Consider the following 26752-nt stretch of genomic DNA (forward strand, 5'->3'; position numbering starts at 1 on the left):
TGTCGCCCAGGCTGGAGTGCAGTGGCCGGATCTCAGCTCACTGCAAGCTCCGCCTCCCGGGTTTACTCCATTCTCCTGCCTCAGCCTCCCGAGTAGCTGGGACTACAGGCGCCCGCCACCTCGCCCGGCTAGTTTTTTATGTATTTTTAGTAGAGACGGGGTTTCATCGTGTTCGCCAGGATGGTCTCGATCTCGTGACCTTGTGATCCGCCCGTCTCGGCCTCCCAAAGTGCTGGGATTACAGGCTTGAGCCACCGCGCCCGGCCATGTCAACTGATTTTCAAAAAGAGTGCCAAGACAATTCAATGAAAAAACTCTTCTCAACAGATGGTACTGGAACAATACGTAAAATAGCTAACTCAAAATAGATCAAATACCTAGACATAAGAGCTAAAACTATAAAACTCTGAGAAGAAAACACAGGAGTAAATCTTCATAGCCTTGGATTGGGCAAAGGATTCTAAGATATGACACCAAAAGCACAAGCAACAAAAGAAAAATTAGAAAACCTGATTCCATCAAAATTTATAACTTTTGTGCCTCAAAGGACACTATCAAGAAATTGAAGACAGGCCGGGCGCGGTGGCTCAAGCCTGTAATCCCAGCACTTTGGGAGGCCGAGACGGGTGGATCACGAGGTCAGAAGATCGAGACCATCCTGGCGAACACGGTGAAACCCCGTCTCTACTAAAAAATACAAAAAACTAGCCGGGCGAGATGGCGGGCGCCTGTAGTCCCAGTTACTTGGGAGGCTGAGGCAGGAGAATGGCGTAAACCCGGGAGGCGGAGCTTGCAGTGAGCTGAGATCCGGCCACTGCACTCCAGCCCAGGCGACAGAGCGAGAGACTCCGTCTCAAAAAAAAAAAAAAAAAAAAAAAAAAAGAAATTGAAGACAACTCATAGAATGGGAGAAAACTTTTGCAAACCTTATATCCGATAAGGCACTTGTACCTAGAATATATAAAGAACTCCTACAATTCAATAATAAAAACACAGTCCAATTTAAAAATGAATCAAAGGACTTGAAGACATTTTCCAAAAAAGATATACAAATGTCCAATACACATGAAAAGTTGCTGGACATCATTAATCAATGGAGAAGTGAAAATCAAAACCACAATGAGAGACTATTCCATACCCACTAGGATGGTTAAAATAAAAAATTCTGAGAATAACAAGGGTTGATGAGAATGTAGACAAATCAGAATCCTCATACACTCCTAGTGGAAATGCAAAATGTTGCAGCTGATGTGGGAAAGTCTGGCAGTTCCTCAAACAATTAAACAAAGAAATACCATAAGACCCAGCAATCCACTCGTAGGCATACACTCATAAGAACTGAAAACAGGTAGTCAAACAAATGCTTGTACATGAGTCTTCATAGCAGCATTATTTACAATAGCCAAAGGGTAGAAGCAACCCAAATACAGACTATCCATTGTATCCAATGGATAAACAAAATGTGATTACCTGTACAACAGAATATTATTCAGCAATAAAAAGGAATGAAGTACTAATACATACTACAACGTGGATGAATCTTAAAAACATTATAAATGAACGAAACCAGTCATAAAAATCTACATACTAATTTATATGAAAGTCCAGAATAGGCAAATCTAGAGAGACAGAAAGTAGATTCATGGTTGCTTAGAGCTGTGTAGGAGGCAAACAGGGTAACACAAAGGGATAGCTAACTCTAAGAGTGTAACATTTCTTCTTCTTTAAAAAAAAAAAAAGTATTTATTTATTTATTTATTTTATTTTATTTTATTTTTTTGAGACGGAGTCTTGCTCTGTTGCTCAGGCTGGAGTGCAATGACTCAAACCCAGCTCACTGCAACCTCCGCCTCCCAGGTTCAAGCAATTCTCCTGCCTCAGCCTTCGGAATAGCTGGGATTACAGGCGCCCGCCACCACACCCAGCTAATTTTTGTATTTTTAGTAGAGATGGGGTTTCACCATGTTGGCCAGGCTGGTCTCCAACTCCTGACCTCAGGTGATCCGCCCACCTCAGCCTCCCAAAGTGCTGGGATTACAGGCGTGAGCCACCGCGCCCAGTCTATTTTGGTTTTAGAGACAGTCTCACTCTACACTCTGTGTAGTGGTTCGATCATAGCTTATCGCAGCCTGAAACTCCTGAGCTCAAGCAGTCCTCCCACCTCAGCCTCCCAAGTAGCTGGGACCACAAGCGTATGCCACCACACCAGGCTATTTTTTTTTTTTGGTAGAGATGGGGGTCTCACCATGTTGCCCAGGCTGGTCTCTAACTAATTTTTTGGCTTTAAGGAATATTTCCATCTCAGCCTTCCAAACTGCTTGGATTACAGGCATGAGCCACCATGCCCGGTATGTTTCTTCTGAGGTAACGAAAATGTTCTATTTGAAAAAAAAAAAAAATGAACCCCTCTCTGACAAGACATTTAAAATCATACCTAGTATTTCCTTGGAATTAGTGCTTATTGTGTCAGTCCAGGATTTCTTCATTTACTTTTTTTTTTTTTTTTTTGAGAATTAGCTCCCTTTATAAAATGCTTTAGTTTTAGGGGGACATTTTAGTCATCTAATTTATGATTTGATCAGTTTGGGACAAGATAGCTGATAACAGAACTCCTAAGTTTGATGATATGCCATCTTAATTCGGAAGTTTACAACTGAACATTTTCTTATTTTCTTTTGAGGTAATGAAAATGTTCTAAATTGACTGTGTTGATGGTTGCAGATTATTTGATTATATATATATACTATAAAACCAGCCTCCCAAAGTGCTGGGAATACAGGTGTGAACCACCGCACCTGTCTCACCTTTTAGATATTATCCACGGAGTGTGTGTGTGTGTGTGTGTGTGTGTATGTTTCTAGTGTTTTATGCATGCTCTTTCAGGTTGTTCCTTTTGTTTTTGTTTGAGACTGAGTCTCACTCTGTTGCCAGGCTGGAGGAGTGCAATGGCGCGATCTTGGCTCACTGCAACATCCACCTCCCGGGTTCAAGCGATTCTCCTGCCTCAGCCTCCCGAGTAGCTGGGACTACAGGTGCATGCCACTACACCCTGCTAATTTTTGTATTTTTAGTAGAGACGGGTTTTCACCATGTTGGCCAAGATGGTCTCGATCTCTTGACCTCGTGATCCGCCCGTCTCGGCGTCCCAAAGTGCTGGGATTACAGGTGTGAGCCACAGCGCCCAGCCTAAAATTTGTCTTACATGTTGGGTGAACATTTTAACCAAGAACAAGTAAAAATAAGTTCTACCTCTATGGTTTAAAGGCTTTGTCAGAGAAAATTTGTACTCTTGCAATAATCATCTTATTAGTCAGCTGATAATCCTCAACCTCTAGGAGAGTGTAAAGGCATGCTCCTTATAATACTACCATGTGAAGTTAAATGTAGAAAATTTATATGCCAGGCACGGTGGTTCATAGTTGTACTCCCAGCATTCTGTGAGGACGAGGCAGGAGGATCACTTGAGCCAAGGAGTTTAAGATCAGCCCAGGCAACATAGTAAGACCCCATCTCTATAAAAAATAAAAAAAAATTAGCTGGCTGTGATGTTGTAGTACACCCCCGTGGTCCCAATTGCTCGGAGAGCTGAGGTGGAGGATTGCTTGAGCCCAGGAAATCAAGGCTGCAGTGGGCCATGATCATGCCACTGCACTCCAGCCTGGGTATCAGAGCAAGACCACGTCTCAAAAAACAAAATACAAAGGAAAGAAAAGGGCCGGGCATGGTGGCTCACGCCTGTAATCCCAGCACTTTGGGAGGCCGAGACAAGTGGATCACTTGAGGTCAGGAGTTCGAGACTAGACTGGCCAACATGGCGAAACCCCATCTCTACTAAAAATACAAAAATTAGCTGGGTGTGGTGGTACACGCATATAATACCAGCTATTCAGGAGGCTAAGGTAGGAGAATTCCTTGAACTTGGGAGGCAGAGGTTGCAGTAAACCGAGATCGCGTCACTGCACTCCAGCTTGAGTGACAGAGCAAACCTCCATCTCAAAAAAAAAAAAAAAAAGAAAAGTTATCTTATAAGTTATTTAGGAAACATGATGTTGGGTGTTAGGAGGAAAAAATGCAGACAAGACAGGGTATTTATATTGCAACAGCACCAAATAAAATACACTCAAAACACCTGAGTAAATGTTACATTTTTTCTCTATTCCCTCTACTTCCATCTCATAAAAAATGACAATTTTGACATTTTTCCTGTTTATTGAAAAGCTATCTGTTTAAAGATTCCAGCAGATGTACTTCTATGGTTCATACAAAAGGAAACACATCCTGCTAGGAACACATACAGGAAAACCCCTACTAGTAGCAAAATCCTGCTCAGCCCATTTGCTGAGACCATTCCAGGGCGTCAATTACTCAAGTGTTCAGTGGGCAGAGAATGCTCCCTCAGCCAGTGGCAACCGCAAGAAGAGTCTAAAATGTCCCATTAGAGGAAAGACCATGTTCCCTCCAAGCCACTGTTACCTGTATGGCAGGTACTTTAATGTAGAAGAGATCCGATGTGTTATTTAATAGAAAAAGGCAGGTAAGATAGCAGATGAGGAGACAAGTATCCTAAACTCAGCTATTTAAATGACAGTGACAGCAGTTTAAAATTCCTTTTAAGAAGCTGGAGACCGGGCAGGGTGGCTCACACCTGTGAATCCTAGCACTTTGGAAGACTGAGACAGGTGGATTACCTGAGCTCAGGAGTTTGAGAACAGCCTGGCCAACATGGTGAAACTCCGTCTCTACTAAAATACAAAATACTAGCTGGGCATGGTGGCGGGTTCCTGTAATCCTACCTACTCAGGAGGCTGAGGCATGAGAACTGCTTGAACCCAGGGGGCGGAGGGTACAGTGAGCCAAGATTGTGCCACTACACCCCAGCCTGGTCAACAAGCGAAACTCTGTCTCCAAAAAAAAAAAAAAAGGAAGCTGGAAATGTAATAATATGTAAGCCTACACAGAATACACATTCACAAGAGAGCAGACACCCAAAGCAAACATAGGAGGTACTCTGATTAAATATAAAAATTTGGCCGGGCATGTTGGCTCATGCCTGTAATCCCAGCATTCTGGGAGGCTGAGGTGGGAAGATCGCTTAAGGCCAGGGGTTCAAGACCAGCCTGGACAACATGAGACACTGTCTCTACGAAGGCTGATGCAGGGAGACTGCTTGAGTCCAGGAGTTTGAGGCTGCAGTATGCTATGATCATGCCACTGCACTCTAGCAAGATCAGGTCTCTTAAAAAAAAAAAAAAAAAAGTAATCATTTCTGAATATGAGATAGCTGAGCTTTTTCAAATTTTCTAAATGAAATCCAGCAGTGACACTCAAAGAAAGAATTTACCTAACAAATGGTATATTTTTACTGCATGCAACTCTTTAACAGATTCATACATGAGACATTCCAAGAAAAAAACATGCCTTATCTATTTTAATAGAAGCTGTTTAAAAAAGGAAGAAAAAGGACCACACGCAACATTTGCTATAAAGCACAGCAAAATGTCAGATACACAACAGATCTCCTCATACACAGCAGTTTTGGCTGAAAGAGATTTGTATTCCACTGCTGATACGGACTTGTTGAAAAAAATGTTTTTTCTAGAAAAACTACCGACCACTTAGCATGACCAACTGACTCCGATGTTTTTTCTAGAAAAACTACCGACCACTTAGCATGACCAACTGACTCCAAGTATGAATAGCCTTGATGTTGGTTCAATTGATCATGACACCAGGAATGGTAAAAATTAAGGGAAAAAAATTCACATGCATTATAGCCTCCCAAATAGTTTCATCCCATCATTATTAATCCAGGTAACAGGTAAGATGCCAAGAATGAGGCATACCAGTAAAAGTGCATTTTGTTTCAATTCAATAACTCAATATCCTTTAGTTTTTAAAGTTTCTAAGAATAAAGAGAAAATGCAAATAAGATCTACCAAGAAGCCTCCAGGCTCGGGCCTCCGAGCTAGGACTGGAGAGGCTTCTTATGCTCATCAATTCCAGGCTCATCACATTTCAGCCTAGAGATGTATAACTCCTCCAAAGATAAAGAACTTCTGAGAAAGAAGCAGAGACCTCAAACTACAAAGTACAGGGCAATTCCAACTTTTCGGCCCATGAACTGTCATACTTTTCCAACCATCAATCCCGAATCATATATACAATTTAGTTTCTCCACATCAGCCAACAATGGGACTTAGAGCTCTATCCTGCGGGTGCTGCTTTGACAGCCCCCAGTCCAGTTGGCCAGTTTGTATAACACTTAAATATGAAACTGCACTTTGTGGCCGGGCGCGGTGGCTCAAGCCTGTAATCCCAGCACTTTGGGAGGCCAAGACGGGCGGATCACGAGGTCAGGAGATCGAGACCATCCTGGCTAACACGGTGAAACCCCGTCTCTACTAAAAAATACAAAAAAAACTAGCCGGGCGAGGTGGCGGGTGCCTGTAGTCCCAGCTACTCGGGAGGCTGAGGCAGGAGAATGGCGTAAACCCGGGAGGTGGAGCTTGCAGTGAGCTGAGATCCGGCCACTGCACTCCAGCCTGGGCAATAGAGCAAGACTCCGTCTCCAAAAAAAAAAAAAAAAAAAGAAACTGCACTTTGTGTACACTTTATAAACATGAGTAAAAATGGAAAAATCAAAATACAGAAACCAGCTGTAGGCATTCAAATGTACTGAGACAAACAACAGAGGGCATCTGTTATGACCAAGGAAGCAAATCTTGCTTCTCACTGAAAATCCTTAGTTTAGCCAGAGGACTATGTGCTCAGTTGTTCAAGAAAAGAACAACCTGGGCTGGGCATGGTGGCTCACACCTGTAATCCCAGCACCTTGGGAGGCCAAGGCGGGCAGATCACGAAATCAAGAGATTGAGACCATCCTGGCTAACATAGTGAAACCCCATCTCTACTAAAAATACAAAAATTAGCATGGTGTGGTGGTGCACAACTGTAGTCCCAACTACTCGGGAGGCTGAGGCAGGAGAATCGCTTGAACCTGGGAGGTGGATGTTGCAGTGAGCCAAGATCGTGCCACTGCACTCCTCCAGCCTGGCAACAGAGCGAGACTCAGTCTCAAAAAAAAACAAAAGGAACAACCTGAAAGAGCACGCATAAAACACAAGAAACACACACATACACACACACCAAGGATAATATCTAAAAGATGAGACATTACAGGTGCGGTGGTTCACACCTGTATTCCCAGCACTTTGGGAGGCTGAGCTCAGGAGTTGGAGACCAGCCTGTGCAACGTGGCAAAATCCCGTCTCTACCAAAAATACAAAAAATTAGCCGGGCATGGTGGCGTATGCCTGTGGTCCCAGCTACTCAGGAGGCTGAGGGCAGGAGGATCGCTTGAGCCTGGGAGGCAGAGGTTGCAGCGAGCCGAGATCATGACACCGCACTCCAGCCTAGGTGACAGAGTGAGACCCAAAAAAAATAAAAAATAAAAATAAAAGGTGAGGTATAATAAAGAGGTATGATACTTTCTAAAGTTTTCAAAGATGAGCATTCCTATATTTACATTTTATAACCTATACTTATTTTAGGAACTTCTTACAAAGAGAGGTTGGGGACCACATAACCTCAAACGTAAGCACTCACTGGCAATGTGAAGCAGAAAGTCAGTGAGCGCATTGCAGAGTGGAATGTGATGCTATGAAAATAACTGCTGAAAATCAAGTCTGACAAGAAGTAAAATGAGCAGCAAAACAGCAACACATAACAAACCTGAAGACAAAAGATAAAATTCCTAAAATTGGACTGAGTGTGGTGGCTCATGCCAGTAATCCCAGCAGTTTGGGAGGTTGAAGCAGGAGGATTCCTTGAGCCCAGGAGTTTGAGGCTGCACTGAGCTATTACTGCATCACTGAACTCGATCCCAGAAGACAAAGTGAGACCATGTCTCTTTAAAAAAAAAAAAAAAAAAAAAAAAAAAAAGCTATAATTCTCCCACACCTTATTAAAGAGAGACCCTTTTATCTTTTATGAACTAAAAGATGCCACAATGAGGCCTATAACTCACTTAAAATATAGGAATGACACTACAGAAATTTTGCAATTACTAAAATGTGAGAAAATATAAGGACTTCGAAATCATCTCTAGCTCTTCAATGATAGAAATACATATTTCTATTATAGAGATAATGTGCAAGGATGACATGTTTACAATCCTCCACATCTCCCAATTTTCTGCTTATCACCAGCATCTTTATAAACACAACCACCTCTTTTGGTCCCTGGAGCTTTGAAGAAGCATTGCTGAAGAAACCTCCCTTGGGAAGACAAAGGCAGACGCTACCTGCCCACCGGGGACACACTGAGGGACACATAGCGGAACCATATAAAATCGCCTGAGGCAGCAGCCATCTCCCTAAAGTGCACCACAGGAGCAGACTCAGAAGCTGAATTCTGTGTCTCTCTTCAAAGAGCAGAACACAACTCCAAATTAATCCCAAGAGGAGGTCTTAAACCAACTGCAGAACTTTTATAGACATAAGTGACCTACCAATCTCACTTAAAAATTAATCCTTGAAGCCGGGCGCGGTGGCTCACGCCTGTAATCCCAGCACTTTGGCAGGCCGAGGAGGGCGGATCACGAGGTCAGGAGATCGAGACCATCCTGGCCAACACGGTGAAACCCCGTCTCTACTAAAAATGCAAAAATTATCCAGGTGTGGTGGCACGCGCCTATAATCCCAGCTACTCAGGAGGCTGAGGCAGGAGAATCGCTTGAACCTGGGAGTCGGAATTCGCAGTGAGCCAAGATCGCCACTGCACTCCAGCTTGGTGACAGAACAAGATTCTGTCTCAAAAAAAAAAAAAAAAAAAATTAATCCTTGAATATGTTTCTAAACATTCTTTCTATACTGATGACCTACTTTTCTTATCAACAACTGGTAAAAAAACACACTGTGTATGACTGTTCAAACTTGTTAAGTCTGTTTTTCACTACTTAGTCATATGGAGTAGACAATAAAATTTTATTAATTCCTTGGCAATACTGTTATACCAGGAAATGAAATTACTGGATGCTCATATCTTAAAAAGGGATGGGGGATATTTTTATTAAAAATTTCATAAGGCTAGTCACACGCAAAACTAGCAGTGTCAAAAAACAAAATAATCACCTTCACCTGAAGAATTTCAGCCTTCCCTGTTTAACCCATACCTTGGGCAAGCAGAGATTAAATGAATTAAATGAACATGTACTCCTGACAGTGCTTCAAGGGAACATTAAGGGAGAGTAGGAAAATCTCTGACTTGGATGTCAGACACAAATTTATCTTGACATAGTCACCGACCCAGCTAGATCATCTTGGTCCTCAGGTTGTTTGTTTCTTCATCCATAAAATGGAAGAACTAAAATAAATGATTTCTAGGGTCCTATCAGAGTCTACTGGGATATAGTCCACATCCCCCCAGTAAAAAAGACACAACTCACTGCAAACCACATTACTTACTAACATCCACAGGGTTATACATATTACACATATACTCAACTATGAATGTTGAATAGGTCCTTAATCCCAGTCATTCTTTTATTCAACAACTATTCACTGGGCTTTGACCATGCAGCTAGCACCATACTAGACGTGAGAGACACAACTGTGAGCAAGCAGCCTGGCCCCTGCTCTCATGGAGCTTACAGTCCACTGCAGGAGACACACCACAATCAGATATTCATGCAAACATTAGTATGCTGCTGTGGCAAGTGCTGGAATGCAGAAGAACACAAGGTAACTGAGTCAATAATCAGCGGAACAGAACCAGTCAGAGAAGCGACATTTAAGCTGAAATCAAAGAACGAGAAGTCAACTGGGCAGTAAGAGAAGAAAAGTGAGTCCCAGCTGGGAGGAACAACAAAATATCAAGAGTCTGTATCAAAAGCAAGCACTTGTCAGAATCTGGACTACTTAGCCTGCAGGGACTGGAGCCCAGAGACAAAGGGTAGAAGAGGCTGGGAGGTCAGCAGAACCCGGATCACAGAGGGCTTTCTAGGCCATGTTAAGGATTTTATCTTTACTTGCAGTCTTGGGAGCTACAGGAAATTTTTTAAGTATGAGTATGTGACATAATTAGATTTGCATTTTAAAAGCTCACGTTGAATGAAGCTGGAGAATGGATCTGCAGGTGAGAGCATCTGAGAGGATTCAGGGAAGCTAGTTAGGAAGTCACTGCGCTTGTCCAGGCCACAAGTCACGGTCCCAGCAGAAACAGAGAGGATGGAGTCAAAAGACTTGAAGTCAACTGAATTTAAAAACTGTTTTTGATATGAAGGATGCATCAACAGTGATGCCTAATTTGACTCATGCAACCAAATGGTTGGGGTGCCTTCACACCTTCTCTTTGGTGTGGAGAAAGACTTCCTTACTACCTCTTAGTAGCAGCTTCAAAGAGCCTTCTGTTGACAAGTAAGGTATCTGAAAAGAGTAAAACCATGGGAAAAATACTTTAAAATTAATTTTTAAAAATGTAATTACCTTTCACATTAATATTTGGATCCATGGCTTTAAAATTACACACTTTTGCTCACAAAAGTGTGTGGAGCTTGAAGAAAAACGTATTGAGCGTGCTATTTGAAAATGAAAACTAAGCCAGGCACAGTGGCTCACACCTGTAATCCCAGCACTTTGGGAAGCCGAGGCAGGTGGATCATCTGAGGTAAGGAGTTCAAGATCAGTCTGGTCAACATTGTGAAACCCTATCTGTATTAAAAATACAAAAATTAGGCCGGGCGCGGTGGCTCACGCCTGTAATCCCAGCACTTTGGAAGGCCGAGGCAGGCGGATCACGAGGTCAGGAGATCGAGACCATCCTGGCCAACACATTAAAACCCTGTCTCTACTAAAAATATAAAAAATTAGCCGGGCGTGGTGGTGGGTGCCTGTAGTCCCAGCTACTCAGGAGGCTGAGGCAGGAGAATGGCGTGAAACCGGGAGGCAGAGCTTGCAGAGCCGAGATCACACCACTGTACTCCAGCCTGGGTGACAGAGTGAGACTCCGTCTCAAAAAAATATATATATATACAAAAATTAGTGGCGTATGGTGGCACACGCCTGTAATCCCAGCTACTCAGGAGGCTGAGGCAGGAGAATCGCTTGAATTCGGGAGGCAGAGGTTGCAGTGAGCAGAGATTGTGCCACTGTACTCCAGCCTGGGTGACAGAGCGAGATTCCACCTCAAAAAAGAAAAAAAAAAGAAAAGAAAAGAAAATGAAAACTAACACTGTTTAAAATAAAAATCTCCCTATGTTTCCGGAATTTTCAGACATCCGATAGAAATAGGAAAGTACAGTGCTTGCAATCTTACTACACCTTAGGAAAAATAATTTTGTCTGCCTGATCCCTTTTGTTAAAATTTAAAATACTTATCAGCATATGCATCTTCTAAAGGGAAGAAAAAAACCCCAAAACACTCAATATCAGTATCTACAATAGAGTACAAGAAACTGTAAGAATTTAACTCACTGGAGACAATGCAGTTACTACCAAATAAATACTTTAGCACCATTCAATACCTTTAGAAGAAGGTCTCAGGCTCTTCAGGAAGAAAACCCCACACATTCAATTTCACCAATAAAATGAAAATATCTCTAGGGAAGTGAAGACAAATAAACACAGCCCACTTTCAGAAGGAAACATTTGGGCTAAATATTCTAAGAGTGAATACTATCAGAAGCTTTTATCAGCCGTAGCTGGTAAAACTGCAGCCCTAACTCTCCCAAACCCATTTTCCTTCCAAAATGTATCAAGACTTGACAATCATAATCTTTAATTCTCTATGTTAAATTAATTGGACATCATAATAGTAACCAAAGATAAATTATCTATTCCTCAAATGAAAGTAGGACAATAATTTTAAGTAGAAGGCCAGCAAAAAGATCCAGGGGCTTCCTATCCCTAATACGTTTTTAAACAACTACATTTATGGCTTATGGTGCTCTCTAAAAACTGCCAGAAATAACACACACACACATACACACAAAAGCAATTACAAAATAATTCATTTTTTGTGACCACTTATCGTGAATACAACATAAACCAAAGTCTACAGTTTTTCAAACTTTAATATGTATAAATGAACTCCTAAGCGACGAGATCATTTTAACAGTTGAAGTGGTGCACAATTCACCCTATCTTAACTTACTCGGTTCTTGTCAAATTCTCAAGTCAAATGAATTCTCAAATACATTAAATCCTTGGGGCTCCAGGAGTCACTCAGATGCCCTAAGGCCTGCCCTATGGTTTCTCTGGTGCTGGGCGGGGAACACACCTAGAGGTCTACTGCAGACAAACCTCCACTTTCACCACCTCCTCCTCCTCCAGGGAGAACATAAGGCAATGACAATAGCGCACTGAAGGATGAGAAACTCAAGAAGAGAAAGATAGTGAAAGAAAACAGCTTTTTCAATGGCTACCTTAACTTTAAATCCGCTTGACAGAAATTATGGTTCTTCCTATATCTATCTTCATTCCTAAATGAAAGTATGCTTCCGTTGGGATGTTACTTTATTGACTCTAACGTCAAACTTGCTAACCAGGCCGGGCACAGTGGCTCACGCCTATAATCCCAGCACTTTGGGAGGCTGAGGCGAGAGGATCACTGGAGCTCAGGAGTTGGAAACCAGCCTGAGGAACACAGTGAGACCCTACCTCTACAAAAATATTAAAACATTAGCCAGGCACAGTGGCGTATGCCTGTAATCCTAGCTACTCGAGAGGAGGATCACTTGAGCCTGGGAGGGCGAGGCTGCACTGAGCTTCAATCACACCACTGCACTCCAGCCTGGGTGACAGAGCAAGACCCTGTCTCAAACACTCATACAGACACACACACACGCACACACAAACCTGCTAACCAGAGCTATAAAATACAGCCATAAGAAACCCATGCTGCCAATATTTTTAATTTATTCAAGAAATCAATTAAGTAAATTTTCAATGAGTATCAAAATGTTGTGTTATCCTGCTTTTTATCAGAATATATGCTTAAATAATCAAAACCCCAAAATTTCCTTTACAAATAAACCATGTTTCGGGCCGGGCGCGGTGGCTCAAGCCTGTAATCCCAGCACTTTGGGAGGCCGAGACGGGCGGATCACGAGGTCAGGAGTTCGAGACCATCCTGGCTAACACGGTGAAACCCCGTCTCTACTAAAAAATACGAAAAACTAGCCGGGCGAGGTGGCGGGCGCCTGTAGTCCCGGCTACTCGGGAGGCTGAGGCAGGAGAATGGCGTAAAAACCCGGGAGGCGGAGCTTGCAGTGAGCTGAGATCCGGCCACTGCACTCCAGCCTGGGCGACACAGCGAGACTCCGTCTCAAAAAAAAAAAAAAAAACAAATAAACCATGTTTCAATAAAGGAATGTGTATACATGTCTGTGTGTATGTAAATTTACACATATAAACATCTTGCTAACATATTTATTTACAATGAAAATTACGAAGTTAGCTTACAATAACATAGTAAGACTTTTTTTTTTTTTTTTTTTTGAGATGCAGTCTCGCTTTGTCACCCAGGCTGGACTGCCCAGGCTGGAGTGCAGTGGCGCGATCTCAGCTCACTGCAAGCTCCGTCTCCCAGGTTCACGCCATTTTCCTGCTTCAGCCTCCAGGGTAGCTGGGAATACAGGCACCCACCACCACACCCAGCTAATTTCTTATATTTTTAGTAGAGACAGGGTTTCACCGTGTTAGCCAGTTTGGTCTTGACATCCTGACCTTAGGTGATCCACCCGCCTCGGTCTCCCAAAGTGCTGGGATTACAGGTATGAGCCACCATGCCCGGCAAATATTTATAATTAGTAGTCCTAGGCTATATAAAACATCTTTATTCCTTTCATCTTCTAGGAAAATGGAAAGACTGACAATATCACAAGTGTATCATGCAAAGTTGAAATTAAATTACTCAATTAACATTTATTGAGCGGCTACTATGCAGCAGGCAATATGCTAGGAAATGGAGGCACCAAAAAGTGTAAGATACCCTCTATCTTTAAGGAACGTGGAATATAGCAGTATTATAAGGTGTTCACTTTCACAAACTAGAAAATAATTCTATACTCAATTTCTAGTCATTCAATCCCAAATGTAATTAGTATTAGCATAGAAATCACTAACACTAGTGATACCCACAAACTACACTTTCATCTACCTTTATAACTCCATAACCAAACCATAGTTACATTTTACTCTAACATATTGTATAAATGCATAACCTATTATCATCACTTTCCACAATCAGGGCCATCTCATCTACCCATCTTACACTACTCTTCCCTAATTACACCAGTTCTGAGTCAGTCCAGGACTATTAGGCACATCCTCAGGCAGGATCTCACTCCCAGTGTCCACAAACACTGACTCTCCAACGCCTGTCTCCTGAATTCCCACAGAACTCACAGCCTACACTGCAGAATTCACCCTAAAGAGTCATGTGCTTGAGGGCTGGAGGAGGCTTGTAATGTATTTTTTAAACTTTTACATAATTTAAAAGTAAATCAAAACACTAACCTTGCCATAACAGACTTTGCGAATATGAATTTTTAAAATGACACCAGAAAAATCAAGTCCCTAATATATTTTGCATAAAATGTTTGAATGAGAAGAATTCTTTGAAACCAAGTAGTTCAAACCCTTCACAGAGGCAGTAACAGAATGGAGAGGTCAATAATTTCCCACTGTTTGATGAAAAAAGTGGTTTTTTGGTAGATTTATAAAAGAATAGAAAAATAGACACGAAATTTACAATCACTACCATGCCCTGATCAACTTCCCAAAGGTCACAGAAACCAAGCCACTTTGCCAAAACCTAAGACCCTTTCAAACTGTGAAGTTCCCAAGTTCCCAAACGGAAAAGGAAAAAAAAGGTTCATAAGTATTTTGAAAAAAAATTTAGCAGAGTCACTGTTTTGGAGTAACAGGAAGAACCTTTCTAAAGCAGGCATGGTTTCTTCCTGATTCCAGGTATCAGGACTAGCCTCCTTACATGGGCTCTGCCTGACTTCACATGCCTCTGCTCAACTTTCCCCTTGAAACCTTGCTGCAATGACTGAATGGAAATATTCCAAAGAGACAATCTGTTTATCAGTAAGGAACCTCCTCTTTAAAAATATTAACATTGTATACCTCTAAAAGGGTTAAAGAACATGAGTGAAATGACATGAATAAAGCCTGTAGTCATCCCAACCCTGAATTAACAGCGGTAGTCTAGTACAGAAATGAATTTGAACCATGTGCTTTGCTACCATGATTTAAAGGAAGTGAGCTTAACCAGGGGAGTAGAAGCTTCAAATTAAGAGAGAGATGAAGGAGGATGAAGAACAAGGAGGGCCAGCACAGACCTGGAGGGCTGCAGTGGCATGAGGCCTCTGGACACCAACCACACAGCCTGCACAGGGAGGCTCTTGGGGCATGCGGCATGAGTCCTTTCCTCTCTTTCACATGACTACCAGCTCCCAAGATCCAGAATTCCACTATCACCATAAACAATTTCAAAAACTGCTGTGAATTCAACAGATTCCTTCAGTCTAGCCTGGGAACATACCCACCACTTATAATGCTGAATCAAAACAATAGATAGAAACTACTACTAGTAGATCTGAGTTCCAAATAACTGAGTTAGACTCTGGAACACAACTCAGTCTTGAGTTGGAGACCAAATGTACACACTGCCTGCCTCCAAAACAGAAATTTCATCTGGGTTCTTGCTCATTCACTTTCAGAGAAATACACGGTTCATAACTGTCCTTTGAAGGTATGATATCTTATTTGTTCCACTTGATAAAGTAATTCAGTCCACTGCACTCAAGACATTGTCATAATGCATAAAAAGATCAAACTAGCAGTCTTAGGGAGAAAAATAAGACTTCCAACTTATCTTTTCCTGCGGTAGCACTGTAAAGCAACAGTGGCCCACAGAAGAGAGAGCCTAAAGGACAGTTACTCTATTTCTAAAACAGACAACGTGCATCTTATTAAATAACACCCCCAAAGAACTGTGGCCAGTCCTCATTGGCTCCAGCCTCTCTCTTGCTTGCCAAGGAAAACTAGGATGACAATGTTAAGCTAAAGATACTACTAACCACAAAATTAATTCACCATCTAGCTTCTAAAGGGACTAGTTTCCTAATAAATCCCTCTGCTTAACAGAGATGACAGCGCACATTCACGTGTGTTCCTCAGTCCCCACTCTAGCCACATTTGAGTTTTTATATTAATAAATCAGTCAATTCTTTAAGTTCTTAAGAATGAAAGGAATTAGAATCTTTAACTAGGAAAGAATGCTTGACCATTACAAAAAGGAATTTAAGTATCTTTCCTGTGAAGTAAGCAAATAATGGTGATTAAACATTTGTTGTAAGGAAGGGGAGCTTATGAATTTTGTCACACCCCCTATGATGTCAAGAGTGGAAAATACACCCTGACGGCTTCACTCTCCTATCACTTCCTTTTCCATGCGTCTCTACTGTGGTCTCTCATGAAAAATCTACTGCTTTGTTCATCCAGAATGAAGGCCTCAGCAGTTATTGAGACATGGGGACACACACCCAGTTCCACAATGGAGCAAGAAAGACTCTTACACCAAACCACCATGTGACCAGACTTGCAGTCTATCTTGGTTTCCCAAAGACAGAACGACCACATTGTGAAACAATAATCAACTTTTGCTAATCCTAAGCGGTTTTCATTATGTCTGTTACGATCTATATATTAATAGTTCCAGTACTGGGCCTGTGTTGTTCCTACCTAAACTTGGTGTTTTCAAATACAGACAGCCTACTAATGCCAATTTTTCTGGCAAGATGCAATGCAAGGGCACTTTTGCAATAATAATCGGTCTTCCAAATCCAAGACAAATCTTTAAAACCACTGCTTACTAGTGCTCAGATTATAATATTGAGGAAATTTAAAAGGATCAATAAAATACAGTCAAGGAACTTTACATTAAAAATAGGAATCAAGTTTACCAAAGGTTTATCCAAGAGATGTCATGTATCTTCAAGTTTCCTAAAAATACATCTAAAAATCCTCCTAAAAACCTGGACCAAACTTCACAGTTTAATACATGCACAACGTGAATATGTGGGAAAAAGCAACAACAACAACGCAGGTATGAGCTACCAACTGCGGTGATTAACCGAAGAAAACCCTGTGAATAGGCTCGGTTTGCAGATCTGGCAAAAGACCATGGCGAAAGGTTAAGAGAATGGAACTGTTGCCCTGGGTCAAAGACTAAAAAGGGAAAGCCATGTCAAGTTCATATTGTTAAATAAAAAATCCACGCTATACTATAAACCCACATGACTAACTATAAAAATTAATTCACACTACACATGGAATGAGGTAGAGGTGGGGTGGGGGGAAGAAAGGAAGGGGCAGTTAAGTTCCTGATCTTGGGTAAATCTGTCAAGCTCCTGCCACCAAAGTCCACTCATCTGGAAAATGAGGAATAGACCAGCCCACAGTGCTTCCTGCTCTGGCTGTGATTCAGAGTCACCAGGGAACTCACGCCCAGGCAGCTGGATTCATAAAGGTCCACAGATGATCATCACAGAGCAGTCAAGAATGAGGACCTCTGTACCTGAGCAATAATCTCCCAAATTTCTTGAAAATAATATATCCTTTAAAAGATGGTGAGATACTGGTGCCAAATATAATCCATTATTCATAAATTTTAAAAACGAAATGTAGATCATTGCCTGACCAAAGGGGAAAAAATATAACTGCCTTCCACATACAATGTATAGGCCTTCCTACTTTCATTTATATTTCAGTCTCTCTCACTCTGACCTTTGCAATATATTACTCATTACTGCAGCAAATGGGAGGAACTGTGTTTTTGTTATTAATGTAAGATCCAAATGACAGGCCTAATTTAACATCCCATAAAACTACAGAGGCTCTTTTCCCACACAGAATGTTACACTTTACCATACCGTAACCAGAAGAGTATCTCAAGCACTGCAGGGCAATCTCCTTCAAATCCTAAAAAAAAATCCATCTTTTGCCAGGAACTTTCCTTAAAATGGACAGATAGACAGGCAGGCAGATAGATTGAATACATAGACCTGAATAGAGAAGACTGTCTGAATAGACATTTCCAATTCAGACAGATGTAAAAACACTGAAGGTGTTTTTAAGACCGCCTTCCCATCCTAAAATTAGACATTTTTTGCCCTCTTCAGTGACTCAACTTTGATTCAAAGTCTAAAATCCTCAGGTAGGAGTGGGAATCCATACCCTTAATAGCTTAATGTCAGATGTAAAATGTATTAAACTTACTCTACTTGCTTCTCTGCAGTTCCATTCATTAACAGACATTTAAGAGTGAAGAGAGGGAACAGGAATGTATTCAGTACCTATTTTGTATTAGGGACTTCATATAATTTTCCTTGCTTAATCTTGCCAATGACCCTGCAAGGTAAATCTTTTACATCTCCACACTACAGACGAGGAAAGCGAAGCTCAGGGAGGCGAGGGAACTGGCAAAGTCACAGCTAGCAAGAAGCAGAGCCAATAGTGGAGCCCAGCTCAATCTGGCCCTAAAGGCCTGCACCCTCACGGCCTCAGTTCCCCTAAATACAAAAGTCTCTTAGAACGAGAACTACAGAAGGTACCCATAGCTCACTGTCCCTAATTAGACAAAAAAGTTGACATTTTTCTTTCTCTTCTGTACTACCTTGCCACAATTCAAGCTTTAATGAACACAAAAAAAGAAAAGGTATCCTGAAATGGCCAACTGGTTTCTCCTAATTCTCGGAAAGGTGCTAAGTGAATTTTTTTTTTTTTTGAGACAGAATCTTGCTCTGTCACCCAGGCTGGAGTGCAACTCTGTCGCCCAGGCTGGAGTGCAATGGCGCAGTCTAGGCTCACTGCAGCCTCTGCCTCCCAGGTTTCAAGTGATTCTCCTGCCTCAGCCTCCTGAGTAGCTGGGACTACAGGTGCGTGCCACCACACCTGGCTAATTTTTGTATTTTCAGTAGAGACAGGTTGGCCATGTTGGCCAGGCTGGTCTCAAACCCCTGACCTTGTGATCTGTCTGCCTCGGCCTCCCAAAGTGCTGGGATTATAGGCGTGAGCCACCGCGCCCGGCATGAATTTTTTTTTTTTTTTTTTGAGACGGAGTCTCACTCTGTCGCCCAGGCCGCAGTGCAGTGGCGCAATCTCGGCTCACTGCAAGCTCCGCCTCCAGGGTTTACGCCATTCTCCTGCCTCAGCCTCCCGAGTAGCTGGGACTACAGGCGCCCGCCACCTCGCCCGGCTAGTTTTTTGTATTTTTTAATAGAGCCGGGGTTTCACCGTGTTAGCCAGGATGGTCTCGATCTCCTGACCTCATGATCTGCCCATCCTGGCCTCCCAAAGTGCTGGGATTACAGGCTTGAGCCACCGCGCCAGGCCGAAATATTTTTAATTAAAGTATTTTAAAAATGAACAGAAGAACATAAAATATAACTAAAGAACACTAATTTGAGTCAGACACCCCAAGAGAGGAGAGCATGAACAAAAGAATGAAGAGGCTGGGCATGGTGTATCACGCCTATAATCTCAGCACTTTCAGAGGCTAAGGTAGGAGGCTTGCTTGAGCCCAGGAGTTCAAGACCTGCCTGTGCAACATAGCAAGACCCCATCTCTATAAAACATTAAAAAAAGAAAAAAAAAAAAGAATGAAAAGAAAGTACACACCCTTAAAATCCAATTTACAACCATTCTCATGAGTGTGACAGGGGTAGTTCCAGTACTAACTGAGCAAATACTATCAGGGTTGGCCTGTATGCATTTGGTGTGACTAAATTGTGTTCGCTGGCCATCTACCCTACTGAGAAGACTGTGTGCCAGTCATTAATGTTCATCGGGGGAAAGAACCCGGACAAGAATGTTCTGCTCTTGGGGAAATGTTTTAAACACTCAGTTTTACATCTGAGCACTTTTTGGTAAGACCTGGACTTGGATGCCAGAAAGGTAAAAGGGAGATACCTCATTCATGTTATTTTAATATAGGCAATAAAGACATTCATGATAATCAGAGAAACCCACTGACCTCAGGACCTTTCCAGTTAACTTCAATAAATAATCATTCAGCAAATATCCAGTAGGCACTAATGACCAAGCCGTGAACAAGAGAATCTCAGTCTGCCTTCTGTGTGAATTGCTCTATTGCATTCTGCCTCGTATGGAAAGGCACCTTTCAGACTATAAGCTCAAATTCAGGTCCAGTTCTTTGTAGCAAACAGTCCTGATGAATGTACAATACATGAGGGCAGGGATGAATGTCTGCCTGTGAGATGAGGAAGTTTTCATGGAGGAAAAACCTCATGATCCATGTAGCAAAGGACAAGTGGCATTCTAGAAGTAGAAAGGGGATGACGTAATAAGTTCATCACAAGATTTGAAAGCTGGGATGTTTCAGGGAGTGACACTGGAGATGAAGACACAGGAAAGGGAATAGTGAGACATAAAGCAGGCTGAAATCAGTGCCCACCTTACTCCACACCTCATTAAGAAGTCTGAACTTTATTCTGTGGGTAAAGGTGAGGTCGCCAGAGGATTTAAACAGGTGAATGGCATGTTCCCTGATGAATTCTTTTTGATCTACAGCATATCTTAAAATAAATTAATTCAAACATTTCCCCAGTCCTTTCACATTTTTGGGTTTTAATTTACATAACCAAAATATTGATGAGGGTGTGGTTTAAGGTCTAATTTCTAACTAGTAAGACCCCACTATGCATAAATTGGAAATCATCAACATTTAAAATGTTTGTTCCTAAAAAGGGACACCATCAAGAAAATGAAAGACATGTCAGAATGCAAGAAAATTTTTGCAAATCATACAGCTGATAAGGCACTTGAGTCTAGAATACATGAACTGTTATAACACCAATAAAAAGACAACCTATTAAAAAAAACGGGCATTTGAATAGACATTTCTCCAAAGATTACATATACAAATGCTCACTAATCACATGAAAAGACGCTCAACATCCTTAGCCATGAGCAAAACATAGATGGCTAGAATCAAAAAGTCAGAGAGTAACAAGTGTTGGCAAGAATGTGGAGAATTTAGAACCTTCATATACTCTTGGTGAATACTGTAAAATGGTGCAGCTGCTTTGGAGAATTCTGGCCGTTCCTCCAATAGTTAAATATAGAGTTACCATACAACCCATCGATTACATTCCTAGGTAAATACTCAGGAGAAATGAAAATATATGTTCACAGCGTTATTTATAATAGCCAAAAAGGGAAAACACCCAAATGTTCATCAACTGATGAATGGATAAACAAAACATGGCATATTCATACAATGGAATATTATTTGACCATTAAAAAAAAGAATGAAGTACTATACAATACTACCACATATTTAAACCTTGAAAATATGCTAAATAAGGGCAAGACACAAAAGACTACATATTGTATGATTCCATTTATATGAAACGTCCAAAATAGGCAAATCCATAGAGAAAGTAGATTAGTGGTTGCCCAGAGCTGGGGAGGGAAGGAACTGGTGAGGGAGGACTTCTAAGGGGTATGGGGTTTCTTTTTGGGGGTGATGAAAATGTTCTAAAATTGATTGTGGTGACAGCTGCACAACTCTGTGAATATACCAAAAACCACAGAACTGTACACTTTAAATGGGTGAACTGTACGGTATGTCTCAATGAAGCTGTTACAAAACAAAAAAAGTTCCATTCTGCACTCTAGAAATACAAAGTGCTCAGAAAGGAATACAGAATCTTGTTCACTCACTTTAAGGATCTGAACTAGGGCAAAGAAAACCCAGAGAGATTCTATTACTTAACATTCTAGGTACTAGGTCATACTGAAATATTCATGAAGAATTCTATGTTTTAATACCGAAAACGTATCTTAAGTTTAAAAAGGCATACGTGTCAGAAAAGAGTTTCCATAATTCAAGGAGATGGTAACACAGAGAAGTCATAAATGGAAAACAAGCTTAAGAGGTTTTATCACATGGATTTGTACCTTGAAAATGCAAGTAGCTCTCCAATTTATTATTGCTCCACCCCTGAAAAGAGGTCAAAGGTAAAACAGCCCAATTAATAGTATGTTTCTAAAGTACCAGTTTGTGACAAATCAAAATGAGAAATTAGTATTTTGCCATCATAAAGAAGAGACTCGTAGACATACCCACTTATATAACTAAGAATTGATATTTATCCTTTTGAACATTCCATCTCATAGGCATTAGAGTGACTCTCCTCCTTACGGCTGGAGTGGATCCCAGAAGTGACAGTAAGTTAAACATAAAACTTTTATCAAAAAACCCAACAGTGTTTAAAAAAATGCTATTCACTGACACTGAATCTAATCCTAAACTATACATAAACAAACATAAATGCTGATTAGCACAATCTGCAAGCAAAGTAACAAAGGATCACGAAAAATTCAATATTGTGTGCAGTGATGTTTCATCGATATGTATCTATTAAAATTCATCAGGCTTTAATGTAACTTTCACAAATAATCAAAATAAATATGGACAAGATAGGTTCTGTATTTGTCAAAAACGTGTGGTCCTGACGTTTATACCAACTCTTTGTTCGATCCTCAGTACACATGACTACCCTCCACCACAAAACACTGCACTTCAAGACCTAAGGTACAACACAATTCTCAGTTTTATTTCACTTTTTTCCCTACTTATTTACGCTACTTCTCAGATCCAATGTTTGCTATTATGCTTCATAGCCAAACATTATGACTGTGAAACATACCTCCAAACCAAAAATATTAGTTTCCTTAAATCATCTGAAATGTATAGAACCAAGTCCAAAATAGATTTTGCACATTTCTTCAGTTTTACAGGGAATGCAGAAAGTGAATTAATATTAAACAGATATCTATTTGCCTTCACAACTGAACAGACGGTACAAAGCAACTGCTTATACTTAATCATGTTTCTGTCTATTCCAGCAGGCCCTGGTGTCAGGAGAACGTTCTGCCAGATAAGGACAATGAGATGCATTATTATATAGAGTGACTAAGAGCCCTACAAGTACTGTTTTAGAATGTAATTCCAGGCAGAAAGGCTGCGGTAAGAGGGCCTAATATTTTGTGATAACTATTTCCAAGAGTAAATATATTCGCCACCCAAGACCAGTTTATTAAACACACACTACATTCAATTCTTTTCAAATGTCTTATAGGAGGGAAAAGCCTTTGTATCTTACTATGCCGGGGGAAATGAACAACTTGCAATTTGCTTCGCACTCTGAATCCCACGTTTGCAACATTTAGAGCAAGCACTTCAGACACCACAAAACAAGGGCAGCCTACATTACGGCCAAATATAGGATGTGTTTCTAAACCGTGATGCACTAAAGCCTACGATTCCTTTTCCAGCGTTCAGAATTCTTTGAACACTCCCAAAAAAGGATGGCAGGGCCAGCGCCTCCCTCCAAGAGGAAGCCCCTTTCTTCTCGGCTCTCACCGCAGCCTGCCACTTCCCCCCACACATTCAAATCATTTGAGAGACGGAGAGCTGGGGAGCGTGCGCCGGTGGGGACAGGCGGGAGAGCTCGGTTTCTGCATTCCCACCCTCCACGTCTGACCTCATCCTCAATCATTTCGGCGCAGCGGGGCCCCACCTGCACCTCGCTCCTTTTTACTGCGTCCCTCGCCAGCTGCCCCGCTATTAGGGGAACACACCTCTGAATCACCCAGTTCACTCGGACGACAGTCTTCCGGCTTCGTTCCTCCCCTCCCAACCCCCAGCCAGTCCCAGCCCTCTGCTCCCTTGGCCAGGCTCAGCCTCTACCCAAGCCGCCCCCACCCACATTACTCCAGCTCCAGCCCTGCCCCGCCCTGCCTGACCCCCAACCGAGATGTGCAGGGCCCAGAGCTGGCCTCGCACCCAAAGCCAGGAAACCCGCAGGCCAGGCGGCCACCCTCGCCCCTCCCGACGCAGGGCCCAGCTCGCCCCGGCCCCACGTGAGCCCAGCCCCTGCCCGCCCCCACCCACTCGCTCCCTGGGGCGGCCCAAACCCAGTCCCCAGGCCTGAAGCCCCAGGGCTCTGCGCCTCGCCCGGAGCAGCCCTTCCCTCCCAGCACCTCGCCCGAGCAGGCGATCCCTGACCCCTAAAAGCCTTCCCTGGGCAGCCGCGTCCCACCTCGGCCGGCGGCTCCGCACCCGGCCAGGAGCGTTCCGGACCTCGAAAGCCTCCTCCCCACAGGGACCCTGCTTCACGCTTCCCACGCCACCTGGTTCGGTCCCCAACTCCGTTTCCCCGAGCCCCCGACAGCAGCCCCCAGCCTAACCCCTTGCACCCCAGCCCGTGAACCCGCGCCCCGCACGCCCACCCAGCCCTGTCCCCTCCACCCAGCCCTGCCCCTCGCCCCGCCGGCTCCTGTCAGCCCGCGCAGGCACATGCTCAGAGGACAGGTCCGCCCGCCCGACTCGCTCTCAGGCTGCCCCGTCGGGCGCGCGCCGCTCACCCGGGCCGAGGTGCCTGAGGCGCCGCCGCCGAAGTCCCTGCTGCAAAGCAGGGCGAAGCCTCCAACCGCTGCCGCCTCCCGCCTGGCACTGAGCGCTGTGCGGGGGAGGGGCGCGGGCAGCCGCCCCCGCCCCCGCCACCGCGTGTAGGCCCCGCCCCCGCACCGCGCGGGGCCCAACCAGGGCTGCCGGGCTGCGGCATGCCACGCCCATTTCCGGGAGGGGAAGCCCGCTTCCCACCCCACGTTCCACGCCTCGCTACGCCCCCTCTGGTCGTGCCGAGGGATGCAGACGGTGCCCAAGCGCACGCCCAGCTCTCCAGTCATCAGAGTGGCCAGAGGGCCACGCCCACAGGCGCCTCTGAGCCACGCCCACTGCTCCTTAGACCCCGGAGCCGGGTTGTTAGAGCCCCGCTCACTGACCCGCTAGGCTCTGCGAGGCCACGTCCCCTAGCTCCTCAAAGATTCCCCCAGAATCCCTTAATACAGGAACATTAGCTCTTCTGAGCCCCGCGCACTGCCTATCCAAGTCCTTAAAGCAGCCTCCTGGTTCCCTAAGCCCGGCTGCCCTCCCACTGCTTCAGAACTCGCCCAGCAGCCTCACAAAGCCCCGCCCCGTCTTCCAGAAGCCCCGCCCAAGGACTGCAACCCTATTCCTAGCATCTCAAGCCCCGCCCACTGCCCGATCTCAACGTTTAAACCTCAAGCCCCGCCCCGAATTCGCGAATCCACGCCTCTGGCCCCCGAGGCTCCGCCCTGGCTCCGTCACACACTCCCACCACCTCCCCTGAGGACTGCCGAAGTTCCAGCCCTCCCTGAACCGTCCATTGTCACATTCCTAGTGCAGGGTGTCCGCCCCTGGGCTGGGCCACACCCACGTAACACCAAAGAGGGCCCGTGATTGACCCCATTTCGCAGGTGAGGGAATGGAAACTTCAGGGTTCCTCCCTTCCTTTCCCTGGCCAGAGTCCCTTAATAACTCGGCGGCCCGGGCCTGAAAGTCGGAGCACAGGAATTTGAGCCTCAGCTCTGCTGCCGTCAGACTGTGTGACCTGGGATAGTTCTCTTACCTCTCTGGGCCTGAGTTCCCTAATCTTTAGCATGAAGAAATTGTCCTGTTAATAGCCAAAATCCCTTTCTGAAATACTAAGCTCTGAAATACCAAGATTTGAGAAAACAGAGCCTGGGGAACCGAATTGACTGAAGGGTAGGGCTACTTGTTTCCCAAACAAGACATCTTTGCCATTCACAGGGGGATTTTTTTATTTTAAGCGTCGGCCTCAGAAACGTGTGTTATTTAAATCAAGCTCGACCTGAACTAAGACAGCTATCACAGCAAATTCTCTCTAAGGGTCAGTTTCTTTATCTGTAAAATGGGGATAATAACAGCCCCTCCCTCACAGGGTTCCATGAGAGCATATTAGCAGCCATGATCATGGCATTACTTTTTGCCATTAAAAGGAATGGCAAAAACCGCGATTACTTTTACACCAGGATAATAGTAATATGCGGCCGGGCGCGGTGGCTCACGCCTGTAATCCCAGCACTTTGGGAGGCCGAGGCGGGCGGATCACAAGGTCAGGAGATCGAGACCACAGTGAAACCCCGTCTCTACTAAAAATACAAAAAATTAGCCGGGCGCGGTGGTGGGCGCCTGTAGTCCCAGCTACTCAGGAGGCTGAGGCAGGAGAATGGCGTGAACCCGGGAGGCGGAGCTTGCAGTGAGCCGAGATCGCGCCACTGCACTCCAGCCTGGGCGACAGCGCGAGACTCCGTCTCAAAAAAAAAAAAAAAAAAAAAAAATAGTAATATGCTTAGAAGGGTTCCTGGCTTGTAATAAACCCTCGACAGTCCCTGTTGCTGCTACTGCTGGGACTCAAGAAAATGAAAGGTTGGGTTTTATTTTGACTTCAAGCAGCCACTCCTAATAAGAGGAATTCAGCACCCTTCCTGCAGCAAGATTTGCCACTCACTTTATTTAAATGAGATAAACGTGATAAAACATCTACTGCAGTGCCTGCCATATGGTGCGGCTCAAAAACAATTCACTTGTTTTTTTTTTTTTTTTTTTTTGAGACGGAGTCTCGCTGTGCTCCCAGGCTGGAGTGCAGTGGCGTGATCTCGGCTCACTGCAAGCTCCGCCTCCCGGGTTCACGCCATTCTCCCGCCTCAGCCTCCCAAGTAGCTGAGACTACAGGCGCCCGCCACCACGCCCGGCTAGTTTTTTGTATTTTTTTAGTAGAGACGGGGTTTCACCGTGTTAGCCAGGATAGTCTCGATCTCCTGACCTC

General features: G+C 43.7%; 1 protein-coding gene across 4 annotated transcripts in view; it reads right to left on the reverse strand.

The window, feature by feature from the left end:
• CORO1C (coronin 1C) overlaps positions 1–25017 on the reverse strand; it is an 88644-nt gene extending 63627 nt beyond the window's left edge. For 2 of the 4 annotated variants that reach the window (XM_025401191.1, XM_025401190.1), the window contains exon 1: positions 24465–25017. In XM_025401191.1, the coding sequence (XP_025256976.1) occupies positions 24465–24675 (211 nt within the window). In that variant the 5' untranslated portion in view covers positions 24676–25017. Of the gene's footprint in view, positions 1–23678; positions 23882–24464 lie in introns of those variants that run through there. The other 2 variants (XM_025401194.1, XM_025401193.1) reach the window with 2 other exon arrangements.
• Positions 25018–26752: the final 1735 nt, after the last annotated feature.

This window comes from Theropithecus gelada, chromosome 11 (assembly GCF_003255815.1).
Source record: "Theropithecus gelada isolate Dixy chromosome 11, Tgel_1.0, whole genome shotgun sequence".
Classification (NCBI taxonomy): domain Eukaryota; kingdom Metazoa; phylum Chordata; class Mammalia; order Primates; family Cercopithecidae; genus Theropithecus; species Theropithecus gelada.